We start from the raw sequence: 22,486 nt of genomic DNA, 5'->3' as shown, positions 1-22,486 counted from the left end.
CAGTGAAATACCTCCGACATTTAGTGGAAGGACGAGAATTCACCATTTTCACTGATCACTTCCCGCTGACTTGTGCTTTGACCACGAATCCGAGTAGCCGTCTCCCCCACGAGGAGCGATATCTGGCATTCATAGCGGAATTCACAAGTGACATTCGCCACATGAGTGGAAAAAACAACATCGTTGCGGATGTTTTTTCTCGAGTTGATGCGGTAACAACCGGGATCGATTTCGATGCGATCGCTAAAGATCAACAAAATGACCAACAATTGAAAAAAATTCTGTCGTCGAAAAATTCTTCCTTAAAACTCGAGCTCCGGACATTCACTCATCTGCGCTCACCGTTAGTTGTTGATGTATCTACTAACAAAAACCTTCGTCCTTATGTTCCAGAAAACCATCGAAACAGCGTAATGACACAACTTCATGGATTAGCTCATACAGGTGCTCGTGCAACAAGAAGGTTTATCACCGCTCGATTTATTTGGCCCGGCATAAACAAAGATATCAACCAATTCGTGAGAACATGTCAGCAGTGCCAATTATCAAAAGTAACAAGGCACACCGTAGCACCTTCATCAACTTTTGATATACCCAAAGCTCGCTTTCGGAACATCCATATTGATCTCGTTGGACTACTTGCTCCTTCTTGTGGAAATCGTAATTTGTTGACCATCATTGACCGTTACTCGCGATGGGCGGAAGCGAAATGACTGCGCCAACCGTCGCTAAAGCTCTCTACGCAGGATGGATCCATCGTATCCACGAATCCATCGACCGTGTAAAACCAGCGTCCATATGCGATGGAAGCATCTCGCGTCATTCCCAGGACGACACTAAAACCACAATCAGGACACAGAGTTCGTTTCCTAGTGTAACTGAAGGGGCATATGTGGTGACCCTATTCAATAAGTCGTCCTAGCAAAGTCAGCCTAAAAGTATCCTCACGTATGTAAACACATGTACAGAAATAAAGTTAGATTTAATTGATTTATTTCGTCGCGTTATTTGCTCCTCGTCATTTCCGACCCACATGTTCAACCTCGTCAGCTGAGATCCCGAATACCAATGAAGCATCAATCGATTAAAACGATTTTATGCTATTTCATAGCCCTTTATACTTTCATGAATTGTGTTCAATTGGTTACTTCAAGTCAATAACAGAAAAAAGGTCGAATTTCGTTTGAGTATCAAAAATTGCTCTGTTTTGAGGAGGCTGAATTAGATGACTATTAAAACTGAATGAAAATGAAGAAAACATAGTTTGTAGAGTTTTTTCGTTCAATTATATCCTCTTCTTCAAATAAAATAAGGGGCTTAGAATGAAAGGGGTGTGAGTGATTTGATCGATTTCTCTACATCGACACTCTCTCTTATGGTCATAACTTAGCTGCAAATACATTCCCAGCTGTATTTGAAAATGTGGAAGATAGGTCAGAACCTCATCTATCGGATTGTATAGCAAACTTAAATTGGAACGTTTTTGCAGTTCAGTTATTAACTAAATAAAAAGTTGATGAAGAGAAATCGATCAAGTCACTTACACCCCTTGCATTCACTTAGTTTATTTACGTTTGTGTCCGAAGCAGAATTTGACTCGAGAAAGTAGTCAGTTTGATGAAAAATACGTTGTTCATCGAAAGACTGTCCCAATGCGAGTAAAAATACTCGCGAAGTTTCCATCGTTTCCCCTCGGATGCGTTCTTACAAATGAACTGGGTTGGTTTTCGTGGAGACGACAAATGTATTCCGAACAAGGATTCCCGTGCCTGTGGAGTAAGCGCAACGCCTTTCCAACAAAGAGGCCGATTGTCGAGCAAGATAATTACGTCCATCACCAACACGTAGCGCAGATTGTTTTGCCGCTATATTTTTAACTACACGGATTTCATCCGGGGAAATCCTACTCCATGGAGTGGCGACAACATCGCAATTTGAATGTAAAATCGCGAAAAAAAGTAAAAGCTTTGCAAAACTCTACCGATCGGTCCGGGGAAAACTTAAAACACCAAAATATTGTGCCAAATATCAAAGGTAGTTTTTTCTGTTTGTATGATACAATCCTGATTGATACATTCAGATTACAGTGCGCCTCAGTGTTTAATGAAGACCAGATACAGGTGAACAGGGCTTGGAAATATTGAGCCTGTTAAGTAATATTGAAAATATATTTTTATCAGTGTAACGCGTTTATTTTGCTTGTCGATGCTGCTGTCATTCATCCGACGGCAAACAAATTTACAACTGTGTTCATTCATATTCATTCTGTGCTATCTGAGCTTTCCTTAAAGCTCGAGTCATGAGAATTCATTCATATTTATTCATTACCATTGAATTGTCAGGAATGTTGTGACTGTTCAGGAGGCATTATGCAGAATCGATCCGGGTAGCGAATGCAAACTTTGTCAGCCAAAGCTGGATGTTGGTAATTTCATCCGCTAATCCTATAGCACAGTTTGACTCGTTTGCCAAAGAAAACTCGAAATATTCCCATTGCGGTCGTGTCTTGGACACCACCATTTTATGTTCGTCTGTTCGGAATTTGGCTCAAAAACTAAATGTTTAAAATTTGAGTCAAGAAAATATTTTTTTACATCGGAATTGGAGTCTATTGAAGCATTTCTGACAAATGGAATTGGAATTGCATATTTACTATGTAAAATGAACGCATTTTAATTGAGACGGAAACCTTGCATGCTTGAACAATTTAATTTCTTGTCACTATTGTGAGCATTCTGTACTTCGTTATCTTCCTCAACGAATTTCTCCGTCTCGTCAGTGTCCGAGAAAGATGCTGATAGTGAATGAACTGGTATAGTAATATCAATGAATGAAAAAACTAGGGATATTTCCTTTTGCTCACATTCCGTGAACGCAGAACAGAACGAAAGAGAGAATGAACAAAACTGGATGAATCAACTGTGAGGAGCTTGCTGTGGTTGTGAGGTTCGGCGTTGGTTCATTTTCGGTATCCCGAATGCAATGGTATAATGATCAAGTGTGGTCGGAAATTCAGCTGAAAAGATTGATGTGATACAGATATTTCCAAGCACTGCAGGTGACACGATAGCCGAAGTATATTCATTTGAATATTATTCAATGATCCTGTTTTTTTTTGCCTTTTGTATGAACTCGGATGCAATAAACGTTTTTTTCCAATTCATTTGTTTGTAAGGCTCAATCGCATGAGCTTTGCGGAGCCACTAATTCATGATTTTTTTATGCAAAATTTCAACATAAATCAATGTTTAGTAGGTTTCGACCGATTACTCGCGGTTTACTCGAGGTTAGAGGGGCAAAAAATTTTGTGGGACAGGTCAGGTTAGGGATATGGATATGAGGTATCGTTGTCTCAACCGAGAGTTGCCGCACGCACTGTAGCATTATGCATAATGACCAGGGATAGCATCTGGTGTTCGAGTATCTGTCGAGCGTAGGTAACGTTGAGATGAGAGGACAAGACAAACAAACTAATAACGAAAAAGAAAAAAAAAACACAAAAGCATTAAATTTTTATACTAGACCGTTTCACAAACATATAGATCAACTGCATATAGCAGATGTCGCGAGATCCCAACACGTCTCTAAGGGTGGGTTTAGACTAGTGATATATTCATGTGAAGAAATATGATGAGATTTATAGAAATCGCATCAACCGTTTACACTAGCGTGAACTTCTATAATGAATATATTCATATTTTCGGTGAATTTATTCACCTGAAGTAGAACTGCATCCAACTTTAGTGATTTCTCACCAGTGAGAAATTCACAAGCGTTTACATATGCTGAATTTATTCATGTTATATATACCTCGAATAAGTGTATCATATTTATTCTCACCCGTTTACATCTATTTTCACGTGAATAAATCCATCTATAGCTATAGATCTCCCTAATGTAAACCCGCCATAACAGGAACATAGGGTTGTCTTCCTTGGGCCCCATGGGCATTCAAAAGGTACACTCTGGCTGCGTAGTTATCCGTACATTGCCAAACTGCGTGATCCATGTCATCGTAACCGTTTCCACACCGACAGACATTGCTTAGAACAAGATTTATTCTATGGAGATGCACATCTAGCGAGTAGTGGTTGGACACACGAATGAAGTCACGACTTACGTCCAAACCTTTGAACCACGCTCTCGAAGAAACATTTGGAATAATTGAATATAACCACCGCCTAAGACTTCCAGTGTCCCAACCGGATTGCCAACTCAAGAGGGAACTCTGACGCAGTAATTGGAAAAAATCATCGTATGAAATCTGTCTATCAAACAATTCGCCTTCCTGGGCACCCACCTTTGCGAGAGTGTCCGCTTTCTTATTGCCAGGAATTGAGCAATGAGAAGGGACCCATACAAAGGTTATCTTATTCGCGTTGACGGCGGAATGGTGTCGACATCTGGATACGACATTAGTTTGTATGAGGCCAACTATTCTCTATCAGATGAGTCGACACTAAGGCAATTTTAAATTGATAAAATTTGTATGAAATTTTTTTCTTGGCGTTATTTACCTACCAGAAGTACGTTGTTCTGACCCTAATTTGAACTATTTTCTATGAATTTTAAGATATTCTCACCAAAACTTACCATTATAGTATAAAAATATCTTTTGAAACGTTTTTTGTATGATATTTTTTCACTACTTGCAAGCAAAAGTGATTTTCATTTACATAGAGTACTAATTTGATTTGGGACAAACAATTTTTATTCATAATTTTTATTTTAAAAGTGTGTTTATTTCTTCTGCAAACTCATATTGTCATGCCTACTCCCCCATTTCGTAATATGAAGCTCAATGCCGTCAACGCGGATAAGATCTTTCGATCAGTGCACTCATCTGCTGCCTCACTTTTATGAGGAAATAAGATGAGTGCCTACTAGTTTTCATCGACTGGAGAGCCTAAGCGGACTGAGATTAGATGCAATAAACGTTGTTATATAACTGGTTTTTATGTTTTAATGAAAAAAATGTTTTTATAACGTCCAAAAACACATAAAAAATAAAAAAATTTGGCGGAAAGTACAAAATTGTAATTCATAATTAGTTTCAATTATCTCAATATCTCAAAGACTGGAATTTTAGTTCATGCCAACTACCAACTATCAACTAGATCTTTCTGATTCTGAACGCTAGCATTAATTGATCCAAAAAGGTAGTTCGTTCATTTTCATTTATTTTGATTCAATTACCTTTGATAAAAATACTTTGTCTACGTAGGGAATCATTATAAGAAAAATTGTAATGGGTTGTATCTAGAACACGACCGCAGTTCTCGACATAGAACTACGGAATTATATTATTCTATCTACTTGTTCATCACTTCGGATAATATTTTAGAATGCATCGAAATTTTTGTAATATCTTTTTAGCTATTTAATTTTTTATTACTTCAGTAGACTCGAGATAGTCGATCAGAATCGAAAGCTATCGGCACTTCTCGTTTATTTGGTTCAACTCGCATCAGACTTTCTCCTTCCCCCTCAGATATCGATCACAAACTATGAACCCTTTTGCTCCTATATTCCGCTTGAGATGTGATCGAACCCAGCCTGAGGGCATCCGTATACTAGCACATAGGATTTGACAGCGTCAAACATGTCCGGGTCGCAAATGCAATTTGCGACCACTGTCACTCGCGAGAACTGCCAAACTCTCAAGCTGGTGTAAAACAAGGCACTTAACATACTACCAGGTGGGTCAAAACGTGAAGTGGTTTTCTGCAGCCATTTAAAAAATACACAAAAGTAAATTAAGACGATTGAGCACAATTTGTGGAATATACTGATACTTTATGAAATACTCATTGCTATATTCATTATATTCATTACGTTTTACGCTGCAAGCGTTTCATTTATTGTCTTTGCGTTGAAGGCACCATAATGATTTGCGCCATTTGGAAAACGAAATTAAGGACGAAATTAACACACGAAATTATTTAGCAGCAGCTAAATACAACTGAAATTATTGAAATAATGCAGAATTCATTCAAACCCTTTTATTTCACTTAAATTCTTTCAATTTCTTAAGTTGGTTTACATTATAATATAATACTACATTTCAAGTGATCAACCTAGGGTTCTACGTTTTATATTATCATTCAGACCCTTGTGATCATCATGATCATTACATTTCACATAAATTTTTTTTTCAAAAAACAATTCTTTTTTTAGTTAGCGAATGGGCGCACCTTGTTCCATAGATTTGCCTTGAGTTCGCCGAGTAATTTGATAGGTTTGGCAATGACAGCTAAATTTGTAGCACATCTTGACTCGCGGATCATATCCCCTTGCCCGGGACTTGATCAAACCCCACGACGTGCAACAGTAAGGTTATCCTGCTGGAATTTGAAAGCATACTTTCATGTTTATCTAAATAAATGCAGTGAATATCTATATTCCAAAGTTCTGGATACTCTTCCATACCCTCACTACACAAAAAATTCTCATATGCTGCTCTTCTTTGTCGTAGCACATCTCGATACAGAGGGTTTCCTCTCCTTGTATCAAGCTGTGTGCATGTGTGTGAAATCAGCATTAGACATGAATGACATCTGCTTGTTGTATTATGCTAGCTCACTCGCATCTGTGTTTTCATTCTATCCTATTTTTGGTTTCCGCCTCTAGCCTTGAGAAGGGCCCTTTGTAATCTCGGTTTTACTCTATGCACGACTAGCTTATTCAGCAGGGTCGTTACCCCAACGCTCAACGTCAACTACTAGACGTCAGTTGGGAGCTGATGGGAATGTTATAATAAGTTATACACACTTCTCAATGTAAGGAGTCCTCAACTTCCTACAAACCTGTTCTCAAACGCTACGATGGTCCCTCTTTCTCCCAAACTCTATCGGGCGAGGCTTGGTAACTCCTTTTTGAGTTCGAGGAAGGTTATAGGGAAATGATAGCTCTAACGAAGAAGATCAATTCGAAGGAAAGTATATGTGTTTTATTATAAGTGTTTGATATGTGTTCGAACGTGTATTTTCTCCCCACTTTTCTATTTTAATCTAATTCCACTTGTGACGTCACATCTTTGCATAAACTTGCGCATGTTTTGAACAATGTGGTTAGGGTTGGAATTTCGGGTATTCCTCGGTGGCGGTGGTTCGTCTTTTACTATCCACGTGTTTGCTGTGACTTGTGATGATGTCCTTTTCATTTCTGTCCAGATGTCCTGTTCACGAATTTGCGTGTAACGAGAAAAGGTCCACTGTGCAGACCTGCACAGTCCAGGTTAGAATGGATCGAAATACCACTATATGCTGACCACATGCTCAATGTGGTCTTACAATCTTCTCTTACCTTTTCTGTTAAATATTCTACCTTTCAGGCTTTTAAACACATGTTCACGTTTGCGTTACACTGGTAAGTATATATATATATATATATATATATATATAAGGTTGCGGGCGAATACATCATCTAATTTCTGAGGTAGGTATCAGAACCCTGCTCATTAAGCATAAAGCAACATTTAAACGGGGAGACACAATAGCTCAAACCATTTTAGCTTTTCGCAGCCAATAAGCAGGGGGCTGACATGCTGATGCACTATTCACAGTGTGGTGTGTGGTAGCTGTAGTGTATCTAATGTGTATATATGTTGAGTGATCATTCAATTATGAAACCGAACGGTTACACCTTGTGGAAAGAAACTCTATTCCATACTTCTCCTTCACCCGACAAGAAAATAATCCTCTCTCGCTCGACCACCAAACGTGAAGTGGTGTGGCTTCAAATCGCGGATGGCTTATTTAAACCAAATAAATTTAAAGTGGGAATGAGAATGCTTCCAGTTTTCAATAAATTAAACTGTGTAGGCATTAGTGGATTGTATTTTATAGTATATCAAACGAATCTTAGAGAATTTCCGATTCCATTGGTGTGCAAAGTATCAGAATTTGTTCGCTGTGAAAATAGTTATTAACACTAACTTTATTTCACAAAAACGTGACCTGTTTTCTGACTTGACACCCTTCCTGAAAGACGTAGTTCTACGTCAAAAGGAACACCTTTTTCCCCTCTATTCGATTTTTTTTTTGACAACTAATTTGATTCTATCCGCATGATCCAGATGTAAACAACATGTAATATTAGACTTGTAAATTTGTACTTTCAGATTTATTATGCAACAGGAATCTGCAGGCTCTAGTCGAGGCTTACCTCAACCGACAAAATTTCTACCCTTAGGCTAAGGTGATATTGGCTCAGAGTACGCACGAAAATTTGATTGTACGATAACTGACGAAGAGAACACACATGGAAAAGTTCATTCGTTCATTTTTCCACACCTAATTATAAATCACTCTTGCATCTGCTTGGAATAATCACGGCGAAGAGAATGCAGCAAGCAATCGTGAGATTGCACGATGAATCATTTTTCACTCTCCGACCATCTTCATTCGGGACTAAGAGTGAACATAACAACACAAAGAGTGGAAAACAACCTTCGATGAATGAATACTCCTTTGGAAGGATCGCACGAAACAAAACAACGGGTGAGAATAGACTCAATCTGCGTGTAAAATAGACTCAATCTGCGTGTATGGATGATTTTATTTTCCGTTCTACTCTCTTCCTTGTCAGTATTCAAATGCATTTGTTATCGGAAATGCACATGAATCTACCTTCCCGCTCACCAATAACTTGCGTTAATATGGTCTTTTGCGTTGGCTTAGATCGTTTCATACTAGAAACAAAAAAAATGTCATTGCAATAGTGCACAGGAAACAATTCGATTTCAACTATCTACCTATATTTGACTGCCGCGATCGAGGCTCAAGGATTGCTATTTGAGTGAAAAACGAATGATTTTACAGAGACAATCGCTGGCTCAAGCAAAAGATTCCAATTTAATTCTATCACCATCTAACGTCATTCCGAGAGGCAAATGAGAGAATGCAAAATTCTCTATTTTTCCGTTCAACTCGAGAATGAACTTTGCGAAGATGATAGGTGAATGTTTTCTGTCTCAAAGAAAGTGAGGCATAAACGGAGAATAAAGGGTGTGTCACATCAAATTGCATCACGGAAAAAACGCTGTAGAAATTCGCCCAGTAGACAAAATTTTAGACAGTAAAATAAAAACTATTAAACAACTTTTGGCATTTTCCATTTTTCATACTTCGAGCCCAAGCCCGTATGCTCGTACCTTCCTCTTTACCCCGTCCATAAGGTTCTGTACAACGTCAGGTTGTAGTTTTTTTTGAACAGGAATCCATTTTCTCTTGAAGTCCGCCTCCGATTTGACAACTTTTGGGTTCTTCCGGCCTGCTTCATAATCGCCCAATATTTCTCTATTGGGCGAAGCTCCGGCGCGTTGGGCGGGTTCATTTCCTTTGGCACGAAGGTGACCCCGTTGGCTTCGTACCACTCCAACACGTCCTTTGAATAGTGGCACGAAGCGAGATCCGGCCAGAAGATGGTCGGGCCCTCCTGCTGCTTCAATAGTGGTATTAAGCGCTTCTGTAGGCACTCCTTAAGGTAAACCTGCCCGTTTACCGTGCCGGTCATCACGAAGGGGGCGCTCCGCTTTCCGCAAGAGCAGATCGCTTGCCACACCATGTACTTTTTGCCAAACTTGGATAGTTTCTGCTTGCGAATCTCCTCCGGAACGCTGAATTTGTCCTCTGCGGAGAAGAACAACAGGCCCGGCAGCTGACGAAAGTCCGCTTTGACGTAGGTTTCGTCGTCCATTACCAGGCAATGCGGCTTCGTCAGCATTTCGGTGTACAGCTTCCGGGCTCGCGTCTTCCCCACCATGTTTTGCCTTTCGTCGCGGTTAGGAGCCTTCTGAACCTTGTATGTACGCAGGCCCTCCCGCTGCTTGGTCCGCTGGACGAATGAACTTGACAAATTCAGCTTATTGGCGACATCCCGGACCGAACTTCTCGGATCACGTCTAAACTGCTTAACTACGCGCTTGTGATCTTTTTCACTGACGGAGCATCCATTTTTGCCGTTCTTCACCTTCCGGTCGATGGTTAGGTTCTGGAAGTATCGTTTTAGTACTCTGCTGACCGTGGATTGGACGATTCCCAGCATCTTACCGATGTCCCGATGGATTCTCGAAATGAGTGCACAGGATTAATTCACGACGCTCTTTTTCGTTCGACGACATTTTTCCAAACTTACGAAAAATTGACAGTGAAGCATGGCCAACGTGATCTATACACTCTTATCTGATTTTAAAGCGAAAGCTGAAGATATAATTCCTAAAAATTAAATTTCTACAGCGTTTTTTCCGTGATGCAATTTGATGTGACACACCCTTTAGAAGGGTGAGTTTTATCTGTGAATGAGTGTTGTTGAACGATTGCGATTCGATGCGATTTTGCCCATACCTGACGTCACCCATTCAGTGATCGTTCATTAATCGGACCGGAAAGTCAACTTAATCATTGAATTTTACTAGCTAACTGGACTGCAAAACAGCAAAAGCAATACTTCAAATTGAAAATGAAGTCTACAGGGTCTTTCAGATTAAACGCTCACGCAACACATTTTAATAACTTCTACAAAAGTGAACCGATTTTTATTGAAAAAAAAAAAAACCAAAATAAAGCTTATTAAGGACATTTTCGATGTGACCAACCCTTTTTTCGAAAACGTGTTTTAAACGGTGAAAAAAAATTCTTCATGCTCAACTCTAACATTACGATTTCGATGCTGTTGAAAATCCGAGTTATTTCTTCTTTAAGTTCCTCCAAATATTGTGGCTCATTAACATAGCAACGGTCCTTCACGTACCCCCAGAGGAAGTAATTGAACGGTTCCCGCGCTTTTGAGTGAGATACGCGCCGAAGGTCGTTTTGAATGCGAGCTGTTTCTCTTTGTTGAGAGGGGAAAGAGTTCAGAGCATCTGGATTTTGTAAGGGAACATTTCGATGTCTTCCGTCTATATTCGGTACGTGGTGGATGAGGACACTCCAATCTCATGAGTTAAACGAGTGAGACTGGTGCCGAGACTGGCGCAGACGCTTTGCTCCAACTGCTCGATTTTCTGCGGCGTGCGCGCGGTTCGTTTGGCGCCACATTTGCAGCCTTGTTATCGAGAACACTACCGGTTTCCTCGAACTTCTTCACAAGACGTAAGATCAAACTATTTTTTGGGCCATTTCCGACGAGAAATGTTGAAATTCTCAGCATAAGATATGCTGTGTATGCTGTATATAACGGGACAACGAACGTGTTAAGAGGATGTCTTTTGGGTTGCCGCAACATGGGTAATTATACAGCGAAAAATGATATCAATACTAGGGGATGACAACAATTATCATGCGAGGACTTACTGAGACCGGCATTGCACCGGATCACAAAAATAAAATGAAATGAAATATTAATAATACTCATGACTCATATTCATAATTCTCAATGTGTAATTTAGAGTTTACTTCATGAATGATTAGCTCATTCAGCAGGGTCGTTACCCCAACGTTCACTGTCAACTACTTGACGGCAGTTGGGAGCTGAGGGGAATTCTCTCTTGCGTTCTACACACGTCCACAATGGTTAGGGTCCTCAACCACGTTCTAACTTCACCTCAAAGGCTGAGATAGTCCCTTTTTCCACCAAACTATATGGGGCGAGGCTTGGTAACCCCTTTCGAGTTCGATTACGATGTAAGAAAAAGATTGTATAGAAGAAGAACCATTTCAAGAAGAATATATGTTTTATTATAAGTGTTTGGTATGTGTATTTACTCCTTATTTTCCTACTTCCTCTTTACTATTCTATCCTACTTGTGACGTCACATTTTTATGTAATACTTGCGCAATTTTGAGCAATGTGGTTCGGGTTCGGCGAATTTCCCTTGTTGGTTTCTGGGTTAGCCTTTTCCATCCACGTGTGTGCGGTGTTTGGTGGTGATGTTCTCTAATTTTTGTCTATTCGTCCGCCATGTGCTAGATTAAGTGTAATAAGAAAACAAAAGGTCCACTGTGCAGACCTTTTTCTCTTCCTATCTATTTTTCTTTAACTTTCAGGTTTGTACTTCGGTCGGTTATATTGGTAAGTATAATTTGGTTTATCTTTTTTTTTCTGTTTTCAGGTATCTGGAGCTAATATGGTCACGTCTAAGGTAAGTATTTTCTTTTCAACAATACACAAAACATAATTTCCACAGCTATTACACAATTTAAACTAGACACGACGCGCACTACTACTCCCGATTCTAGCTCTAGGCGGAAAGACCGGATATCGCAATCTCCCGAGTTCGTCTCTTTATTATAGCGAATTCGTTTTTAAAACTGAGTCAGTGCCAAACTGACTCTGTAATAAAACGTTTTCAGTTTCACGAATGCGTTGGTTTGTTGGTGTACGTTATATAGTCTGATTTGTTTATATTTACGACGGCAAATGTATAGTGTCGACGTCTGGTGGTGATATTAGTGCTTGGGAGGTAAATTGTTCTCCATCAGATCAGAAGGGCCAAGTGCAGTGTAAACATATAAAAGTTTGAATGAAAATTTGTACTTCATATTGTTCGATTACCTAACACATGTAGTTCTGACACTCACTTTACCATTTGTCGATGCATTTCCTGTTTGTTCCACAAATAATTACTATTATAATATAAAATCATCATTAGACACAGTTTTCGTTCAATATGTTTCTGCGATATCGGAAAAATCCTCTTATTTAATCACTTAAAATAAATATTCGATACGTTAAAGTAAATTTTCATTCATAATTTTGATTTTGAAATTTATTCCACCTGAATATCCATCATTATTTTCACCTCCCAATGAAAGCACACGTAGCTTAATGCCGTCTACTCGAATATACTCTTCAAAATCAGAATCCGAATTGGATTACGCTTCCAATAATACAAAAGCAAAAGCAGCAGGTTTTCCATTTTCATAGTCTTTATTTTTAGATTTTCCAAAATAATATTCGGAACTTGACAGTTCAGTATAGTTGTATTGGTGAACCCGAGTGCCAACCCGTGAAACATCTCAGTGCGAAACTAACAGTTTTCGGGGCGAACTAGTGCGACACTGAGTGCGAAACTGAGTGAATAAAGAAACGTTTTGACAGCAGTTAGTGCGGCACTGGGGTTGAAACTGAACAAAAACGAATTCGCTATTAGAATCCGCAGGAAAACCCCAACTCCGACAATCGGGTTTTGACACATGCTGATGGTTGGGAACCCTGCTCATAATGCATTGTGAGTAAACACACGAAAGCTAGAACAAACAATAGCTCAAACCTAAGACAAGACGTGACAACTGGCTTCTTACTCTTCTTTCTGCATTTTCTTCGATCAAGTGCTAGATAACAGGGAAGCGAGATGTGAAGGTTGCCAAATGTTATAAAATTCCGGAAGATTATTTTCCCATGAAAAACATGTGTTCTTCGTATCATGTATTTTCTGAGTTGCATTTTTTTTTGTATTAATCTTCCAACCGAATATCACATATTTTAAACAATAAGTATTTTCCTGTTATTTTGGTATCCAAAAAATAAAATGTGAAGAGATAAAGAAAACTAGAAAACGTAGATTTGATAGTAGGTGTATGATATGTTGAAATATTTGAATTAAATTCAAAGTTCATTTTATTTATCAAGAGATTACGGGCCTTACCGTTTACACTTCAAGATGAAAACGGAATGGACGACACGCCATTAAATTTCGTTTTACGAGTTAGAGAAAATGATGGGTTTTCAGGTAGAATGAACACTCTTCAAATAGAAATTATAAATGAAAATTAACTTCTCCGTATCATATTAGTCTCGCACAAAAATTGTATCTGAAGATAATTTTATATTATAATGAGTAGTTTTAGTGAGAATATCGGAAAGTGTATAGAAAACAGGTCAAGTTAGGGTAAGAAAGACGTTCTTCAAGTAAATAAATAACGCCAAGTAAAAATTTTCATTCAGGTTTTAACAATTTAAAAGTGCCTTCGGGCCGAGTAGTAAGACTTGTTAAAAGCTTATTTCGTTTCCAGATATCGATACCGTATCTCTGTCATCGCGGATAAACTTCAATTCGTTTTTACCGTGGAGTGTATACGGAAATAAGGCCTTATAATTTAACTTTGATATCGTTCAAATACTAACAGTACTGAAATATTGATAAAATCATACATTCCCAAATAATAACATAGCGTTTATTCAGATTTTTTTCTGTAGGTATGTATGGTTTATTCAAGTTCCAATATGATTTTAAATACTTTTCTGCTGCCTTGGTTGTTATTTGTTATTAGATTATAATTATATTGCTAACTGCTTTACGGTTGGAAAATAATTGAATGCTCTTCTCTGTTAGGTCGCTGCTATTATGCTATGCTAGATGGCAAAAAAATCCCGAAAAGATGTAGGGTGGAAATTCCGATGCAATGTTTCCTTCTCTTCGGGAACACCGGACGTAATAGAAACGAAAATATACAAAAAAATCCATTATAGAAATTATCGCTAAATTGAAATGTGAATGCAACAATTATTCAATTTTGAATATATTTGGCAACACTGTGAAAATGTTGGAAATCCCATTTTTGTATATTTATCTTTGTTAATTATTTTACTCATTAGCCAATCAGAAGGCGAGTTGCAAGTGGTCCGAGTTTGACAGAAGTGGTGGTCCGGAATCGGCCCCCTATTGTCATGTCTCGTCTCAGGCTCAAACCAGTTGAGCTTTTCGTAGCCAATGAGCAGGGGTCTGACATGCTGATGAGTTTTCATTTATTTACAGTATGGTGTGTTGTCTCTGTAGTGTGTCTATAGTGTTTATTTGGAATATTATGAAACCGAACGGTTACAAATGATAGAATTCCTTCTGCATTAGATTAAACAGTAATACCAAAACGACCTAAGCTCGCATTATCCGAAAAACTAAATATTGATTTACCAACGAACGAGATTCACAAGAGAAAAGTGACGTTTGGTAGGCAGGTGAAAAAACGCATTCGTACGAAAACAAGAATACAAATGGGGCATACCTTCGAACGTTTTCTATTCGTTCGAATGAGGGTGTACATCACGTAAACATGAGGTACTAGAACGCATAGTTAACTCAAGCATATAAAGATTCAATATCCTGTAATCTCTGCATATCTGGCATCTGCGTTTTCACTCAAACGAAAGCCTCTTGTGCTCTCGGTATGTTTACAAATAAAACGTAACTCACTTCCACTGAGAGACGTTCGCATACGTTGGTTGACAGAATGCATGCAAAATCACTCGCAAATGACGCAACTGACAAACAGTGCACGTGTGTGAGGTTAAGTCAAATCTGTTATGTGATTACGGATCGTCGGCCTAGGAAACAAAATTAAATTTGGAAGCTCGACATCTGGTCCGATTGCAAGTATGTTACGGAAAAGTTTGATCTCGTTGTTGCGACAAGCAGACACAGGTAAGTCAACACGATTGATGATTTGCGGCTGCTTTTACAATGACTTACATTTACCAGTAAAAGCTCTCAATGGACGAGGATTGTACTCGGCAGCGGCACTAGGTATGAATGGATACGAAATGGTCCGCGAAAAAACAAAAACCCAGCATATGCACAATGTGGACAACTTTAAACGCAAGATGCAACAGTTTGTTGAAGGATCCGCTACAAACATGATCTTCACCGAGGATCTCAAAAATATTATCCACTTGGTTGAGGACACCGCTGAGGATAAGAAACTGTTGTTGGATATGATTGATAAGTAAGTGGGCATTGTCTTATTTCCGTTATTCTGAATTATTTCGATTTTCTCCGCCCACCGTTCAGATATAATTCGCAAGCTCAGGAATTGCGCTTCGGCAATTACGTTTTCGGACCCGTGGTTATGCGTGCACTGTATTACTTGAAGGATCCCACATTAGCGTTGAAGCTGTTCAAGGATGAGAAATATAACACGTTTTTTGGTCAACTAACATCCTTCCAAATACTGGGAGATCTGTTGTACGAAAACGGCTTGTATGCTGAAGTTCGAGAGGTGTTCGACATTATCAAAACTCGGCAGCTCCAAAGCGGTAACTATCCGAAACATATGTTAACATTAACTTTCGCAGCGTGCTACAAAGAAAACAGTGATGAATCCTATCAATATGCAATGAACTTGTGGAAGGAGCTTAATGCAGTTGCGTATGTACCGATGAGGAAGGCCGCTGCCTTTGCAGCGGCGCTCGCTCTGAACCACAAACAGCCCGGCATTGCATTGGAAATACTGGGAAGCGCTAAAGAGACCAACTATGTTACAATCAGACAAATTAAGGTAAGGAAGAAGGACACATACACTTGATCGAGATGATAATTGTATAAAAAAGATTCTAGCTTTACTGTCATTGGAACGGTTGGATGACTTGATTCCTAGCTTCCGGGCAGTGCTCGAAAGTGGAGGACCCATGGAGAAGAAACACTCCTTTTGTCGGGAGGTAATTCAGCAGGTGGAAGATGCACTCAAGGCATCGAAATCCGATGTGCCTAATGACCTGCCGCGAATACTGGAATTTATTGAATCGCACGGCCACGTTACCGATAGTTCCTTGGATCAGCTGATATGTCAAGAAGTCGTTACTATCGCGCCGAAGAAGGAAAATTTCAGTAACCTTGCCAATAGCTATAGGAGCCGTGGTGGATCACAGGATATGAGAGAGTTCGCTCCCAACAGAGGGCATCGGGTACGATCTTCTCGTCCAGGATTGGCCGATATGAATTAACACACATAAATGGAAAAAAATATTTGAATGGTGAAATACAAACGATTATCAAGAAAGTCATCAAAGATCCAAAGATTAATTTTTCAGGCGTCCGGTTTCAAATATATTTTCCAATCCTACACAACAGCGCAGTACCAATCGGGGATAAACGATTCGTCACTTTGTCCCTTTTGAATATTAAACAATATATTTTGGCTTCTATTAGCGTCGTATTCGAAACGATAAACTGTATGAGGACAATCCACACGATTCATCAACTCGTTGACCTTTGCTAGAAACTTGGAACAGAAAACCATGCAAACTGATGCAGACCAGAACTGTCTTGAATCTCGATCGATTTCTCTCAAGCTCATCTCCTTGATCTCATTCACGATCCCTTGATCGTTCCTTAATCCGACGAATATCTTCCCTATATTAACCAGAAAACTCTGGCACCACCAATTCCTTGTTTTGAACCTATAAAAGTTGTTCACTTGCCTTTGGTTGGTTTCTCGTCGTTTAACCTTAACTTCCACAAATTCCAGCCGATTTAAAATATTCTCATTTAAATGCGCTTTATCTATGGTTTCATCCGTTACAATGCCGTCCATTTCAGCTCCATACAACACTCGCTTCCCCTCCAAGGTGGCGCTAAACATCGCACAGAATTCCTCCGACTCTACAACGGCCGCGGCGGTATTCGGGGTTTCATTAGGTTCGTCTGAAAATCGAAAACAATCTTTGATTCCTATTGTTCAAGGATTCGTGTTTTTTTTATATACAAACCTGTTAAAATATATTGTTCAAACTTAAATCCGTAATAGCAAAATCGTTTCTGCTGCTCGGTCTGATTCGCTTCATCCAATTCCTTCTCGGGAGTATCCTTCGCGCAGAGATAGATTGTTCCCTTATATTTACTGGCCAGTATAATCCAGCTTGTCTTTTTCTCGTAAGGTGTACACATAACCATTCTTAACAGCCCGCGGAAGCAGACGAAGTCCACATTGAGCGACTTTCTGCTTGTAGTGTTCGCTTCCACACAATGATTCCGTAGTCGTGCTACATTTTGAGCAATAAACCTTAGCGGGTGATCTATCCTTTCCTGCTTTGCACTGTCAGGCTTCGGTTTTCTGATTTCAAATCCTTCATTGAGATCGATTCTCAATGGTTTGCCAGGTCTTGGATTTGGCATATTTAAAAACTTTAGGTTTTCAGCGGATGAAATGTACTCACGTTCTGGCCCTACACTGAAACAACCAATTATTTTTGGTTTAGAAAACGAAGGAAATGCTTTTGTATTATGGATTGTATGCTGCGGATTTAGATTTGTTTCATTCATTTTTTTTTTATCTACACCGAGAACAGTTAGCAACAATGTTTTGTTACTGCTTCTGTTTTCTTGAATGGCTCAGACCAGACCGATCCATAAAGCCAAGAATTTTGAAGTAAACTTGTCACATTTAGACAATTCGCTTTCGTTCGTATTGTCACTCTGATGCCCTTGTTGTGAATTTAAGATGGATTAAATAGTTTTCAAATTTATTCGTTACGGTAGCTAAATGAAATTTTCACACATTTTGTTTAATTTTTCTCAGGTATAACGCTAAAATTTTGTAATTTTTTTCAGATTTGTCTGCTAGTATCTTCTCTAGAGGAATTTTATTTTGGAGCGGAGGAAAATTTAATCTGATCTGGCTAAATTTACGACAGTCGTAGAGGATATGGTGAAGGTTTTCCATTACACCACAGTAATCACAATGGTTATTGGGTAAGATTTTCCATGATGCAAGTCGGTCTTTAGTTGCTGTATGTCCTGTCCTTATTCTTGTCAATGTAATTATGTCTATTGTCGGCATATTAATTTCTTTGAACCATGGATGAGGCGAAATACATTTTGAATGTGGAAAAGGAAATTTTCCCTTTTCCTCCGACATATATTCATACCTATCTTGCCACGTTTTAAGGATGTCATTCTTGGAAATTGTGATAATATCATTTTTATTATATAGTATGTCCTCAGTCACACTCCTATGCGTACCCTGCTTCGCTGCGTAGTCTGCTCTTTCGTTTCCAATTATTCCAACGTGTCCCGGTATCCATTGTATTTTTATTTTAATAAATTTAGTTTCCATTATTGTATTTATCAAATTGACTATTAGATGATTATCTGTTTCTTTTGGGTTATTCAGTAGGATGCATGCATTTTTGGAGTCTGTAAGAATAACTATCTCTGTAACATCTGATGTTCTTATATATTCAATTGCTTTCTGTATTGCTACTATTTCTGTGTTTGTTATTGTGAAACCTTCTTTTAGTTTTCCGGAATAGGACATTTTTTCCTGTGGGTCATAGTAGCCAAAACCCGATACCGAATTTATTATTGATCCATCTGTATAGATTTGGTAACATCTGTTGTATTTTGTATGTATTAATTCTGTTACGATTTGTTTTTGTGTAATTTCCGATAAGTTTTTCTTCTTCAAACCTTCAATTTCACAAAATATTTCTATTTTATTTCTAATTTCTCTGAGCGGATGTTTAAGTTCAATTTCCCGCCCCATCTGATAAAATAGAAAATTATTCAACGAAGCAATTTTTTCCAGGTATGATATGTGCCTTGGTAAAAAATTTAATTCCATTATTTCGTTCAAAGTGCTTGTGATCGGGCTATTGTTGAAGAATAATGTCTTTGTTATTTCTTTTATAGCTAGGAGTTCGGCGCGTAGTTTCAGAGGCAACTCACCCGCTTCATACAATACCACCTGATTTGGAGTTGAGTTCAGTAATCTTAGTGCCGTTCTTATTGCTGAGAGGAGAACTGTTTCTAGCTTTGCAAATGCTGTGTTCGATGCTACCGCAATGATGGATAACCCATAGTCAAAATGGGGTCGCACTATCGCTTTCATTATTTTCAGCATTTGAGCCGGATGTGCACCGTTACGTTTTCTCGCCATTATTTTTAATATGTTGATTTTTTGTTTAGCTTTAGCTATTGTGTGATTGATATGGGATTTAAAAGATAATTTATGATCTAGATGAATGCCAAGAAATTTGTGGTGTTCTTTTATAGGTACTGAGGTGTTATTTATGAAAATAGTAGATCTTGGGTTGAATTTGTTTGTGAAAAAGAGAACTGCTGATTTGTTTGGATTCAATGTCATCCCTAACTGCTCAAAAGATTGGGTTATTTTACTCAAAAAAGTGCACATTCTGCTAGCCGCGATCGCTGCGTTTGGACCCTTCACTATTGCTGTAAAGTCGTCCGCATATTGTATGAGCGTATTATCTTCGTTGGTTGCCGAGTGTATCGTTTTCGTATAAATATTGAATATGATTGGTGAAAGTGGGCATCCTTGTGGAAGTCCTGAATTGGTTGTTTGCTCAATCAGTGTCCCATCATTGAGTTCTAGAACTGTCTTTCTTTTTTTTAAATATTGAAAAATCCAATAAATGATTTCGCTTGGAATATTGTCTTTTTGCATAATATCTAAAAGTTTTTGTATGTCGACGTTGTCGAATGCTTTAGATAGATCTAGGAATACCGTTATTAATACCATCCCTTCCCGTTTGGTTTGGTAAATTTTTGAAACCAAATAGTTGACACAGTTTATTGATGATAAGTGCTTTTTAAATCCAAAAGAATGTTTTGGAATGAGTCTATTTAATTCTATAAAATCAACAAGCTTAGTCTTCACTACGTTATTTATATGTTTCAAAAGAACGCAGATCATAGAAAGAGGTCTATATGCATCTGGGCTGTTCGGATCTTTTCCTTCCTTCAATAGAGGTATTATTTTAACGGTCCTCCAATCTTCTGGAATCTCACCAGTATTCAGGACTATTTCTAACAGTTCTGAAATACGAATCCTTAAATTCAAATTAAGGCGTTTTAATGTAAAAAAGGAAATATTATCTAATCCGGGTGTTGAATGATCTTTTTTAGACGCAATTGTTCTCTGCATTTCAAAAAAGTTAATTTTGAGGGCATTATTGTTCCTCACTGGGGTATATTGAAGATTTCTGTTGATGGGTGGAAAGTTTAGCTGCATAAATTTCATTGCCAACTCGTAATCATTTAGTAGATGAGAATTGTTTTTTGAAGGTCGATTGCCGTTAATCATTCTTACTGTATCCCAGAGCTGTTTTTGAGTCATTTCAGGAGTAATCGAATTTATCAATTGTTTCCAGCTTAACCTTTTTTGTGTTCTTATTTCCTTTTTAAGTAATGCTCTTGTTTTTTTTTGAATTCGATGAAGTTTTCAACTGTCCCGTTTCTGTGAAAGCATTTTAGTTTTTGATTTTTGATGACTAGAAGTTCTTGTATTTCTTTTGTCCACCATTTTTTGGGGTATTGTTTTCTTTTATTCTTACCTCCATCTAATTAATACGTGGATAGCTGTATTTGTTCTCGAAAAAACTTGTTTATGTCGTTTGGTGTCTGAAACATGTGGGGTTTTATTTGGTTTATTTTATCCGTCAATCTGTTTTTATTGATATATTTTAATTTAAATTTGTACTGTTTTGCTGCATTTTCTATTTCAAACTTTATAATCTTATGATTACTAAAAAAGTCTTCCTCTAAGACTTTCCAATTGGTTCTGATGGCAATATTTGGAGAAGCTAATGTTATGTCTATAGCAGAAGGGATTGTATTTGGTGCTTTGATTGTGGTGCTTGAGCCGTCATTTAGGATAATGAGTTCTCTGTTTTCTATTAGGTTTTCTAATAGCTCTCCTCTAGGACAAGTGGGATGACCTGGATTCCACATGAGATTATGTGCATTAAAATCTCCTGCGAGTATTGTTGGTTTATTTATTTTATCTATTATGTCTAGTAATTTTTTCAGGGGTGTTTTTATCATATTGTTGTTAATGGGTAATGGAGGTATGTATACTGAATATTTGGATTTGTATTCGTCGTATTTATTGCAATTGCTTCAATTGGGTGTAAATTAGGAATTTTGACTTGGTTGAAAGATATTTCATTATTTATTATGAGGCCAACACCGCCGTAGCCTGTTGGTCTAGTTTCTGTTATAAGTTTGTAACCTGGAAATTTAAACGTTTCATCTGGCTTAAGCCAAATTTCACTTAAAATAGCTATATCTACATTTTCTCGTTTCAAATAATCTTTGATTAGTTCTCGTGTATCTGTGGTTCTCAAACTAGTTACGTTATTTTGTATAATTATTAAATCTCTATTCTGATTCACTGCCATTGTTATTTGTCAGTAATTCTGTATTGTTCGTGTTTATTTCCGGATTGATAATCGAGTTAAGTTGTTCACTCAAGTTTATCAAGAATATATCTTGGTCAATTGACTCAGTTTTTTGTGTGTTGTTAATTATAGTTTTTTGTACTGCTTTGATTTTTTCTATTACGTTTGTCAAGTTCAGGTGTTTTATTAAATCTTGTTTTATTTGATTTATTATTTTTTCAATGTCTGTTGTTTTGTATGGGTTCGGTTGGAAGCTATGTGGTTGATCTGGAACTATTTCTGGTTGGGGGAATGTATTTTTTTGAATATACCTTTTTTGATTATGTTTCGTTGTTTGAACTTGATGAATTTGTTTGGTAATGTTGGAATTTATTCCACTGGGAGCGAGTGTCGGGAATTCTCTCAATGAATTTATTCTGTATTGTGTATTATTCGAATTTCTCGGATATACTCGAGAGGCTTCGAAAAAACTCGTTTTATTGACAGCCATTTCAACCCTGATTTTGTCCTGTCTTACTCTCTCCGGACATATTTTATCCCAGGCATTATGGGTTCCATTACAGTTTAAACAGCATAAGGTTTCTGTTTTACAATCACTTTCTTTATGTTCTTGACCACATTTTCCGCATTT

The 22,486-nt window shown here is 38.0% G+C and overlaps 2 protein-coding genes across 3 annotated transcripts; one reads left to right on the top strand and one right to left on the bottom strand.

Moving 5' to 3' along the window:
- The first annotated feature begins 15,177 nt into the window (after window positions 1-15,177).
- On the top strand, window positions 15,178-16,847 carry LOC129767417 (pentatricopeptide repeat-containing protein 2, mitochondrial-like). Of its 2 annotated transcripts, XM_055768312.1 has the most exons (5): window positions 15,178-15,361; window positions 15,419-15,662; window positions 15,728-16,214; window positions 16,267-16,689; window positions 16,747-16,847. In XM_055768312.1, the coding sequence occupies exons 1-4, from the start codon at window positions 15,316-15,318 to the stop codon at window positions 16,657-16,659; spliced, it is 1,170 nt and encodes a 389-aa protein (XP_055624287.1). In that variant the 5' UTR covers window positions 15,178-15,315; the 3' UTR covers window positions 16,660-16,689; window positions 16,747-16,847. The 2 variants fall into 2 exon arrangements, with proteins under 2 accessions (XP_055624287.1, XP_055624286.1); XM_055768311.1 differs by lacking the exon at window positions 16,747-16,847 and having other exon boundaries at window positions 16,267-16,715.
- LOC129767418 (decapping nuclease DXO homolog) lies at window positions 16,731-18,102 on the bottom strand. Its single transcript, XM_055768313.1, has 2 exons — window positions 17,425-18,102; window positions 16,731-17,359 (listed from the first exon to the last, which is right to left on the bottom strand). Exons 1-2 carry the CDS (start codon window positions 17,975-17,977, stop codon window positions 16,776-16,778), a joined length of 1,137 nt encoding a protein of 378 aa, XP_055624288.1. The 5' UTR covers window positions 17,978-18,102; the 3' UTR covers window positions 16,731-16,775.
- Window positions 18,103-22,486: the final 4,384 nt, after the last annotated feature.

This window comes from Toxorhynchites rutilus, chromosome 2 (assembly GCF_029784135.1).
Source record: "Toxorhynchites rutilus septentrionalis strain SRP chromosome 2, ASM2978413v1, whole genome shotgun sequence".
In the NCBI taxonomy this organism is placed as follows: domain Eukaryota; kingdom Metazoa; phylum Arthropoda; class Insecta; order Diptera; family Culicidae; genus Toxorhynchites; species Toxorhynchites rutilus.
Note: the sequence above shows the minus strand (reverse complement) of the source record. Positions and strands in the feature narration are given on the sequence as shown.

Excerpts from the sequence above, each read along its gene's own strand:
- LOC129767418 (XM_055768313.1), bottom strand. The coding sequence starts at position 17,977 with ATGAATGAAACAAATCTAAATCCGCAGCATACAATCCATAATACAAAA. Across the intron at positions 17,360-17,424 it reads TGAACAATATATTTTAACAG|ACGAACCTAATGAAACCCCG; the intron begins GTTTGTATATAA and ends TTCGATTTTCAG.
- LOC129767417 (XM_055768312.1), top strand. The coding sequence starts at position 15,316 with ATGTTACGGAAAAGTTTGATCTCGTTGTTGCGACAAGCAGACACAG. Across the intron at positions 15,663-15,727 it reads TTGTTGGATATGATTGATAA|ATATAATTCGCAAGCTCAGG; the intron begins GTAAGTGGGCAT and ends CCCACCGTTCAG. Across the intron at positions 16,215-16,266 it reads TTACAATCAGACAAATTAAG|ATTCTAGCTTTACTGTCATT; the intron begins GTAAGGAAGAAG and ends TGTATAAAAAAG.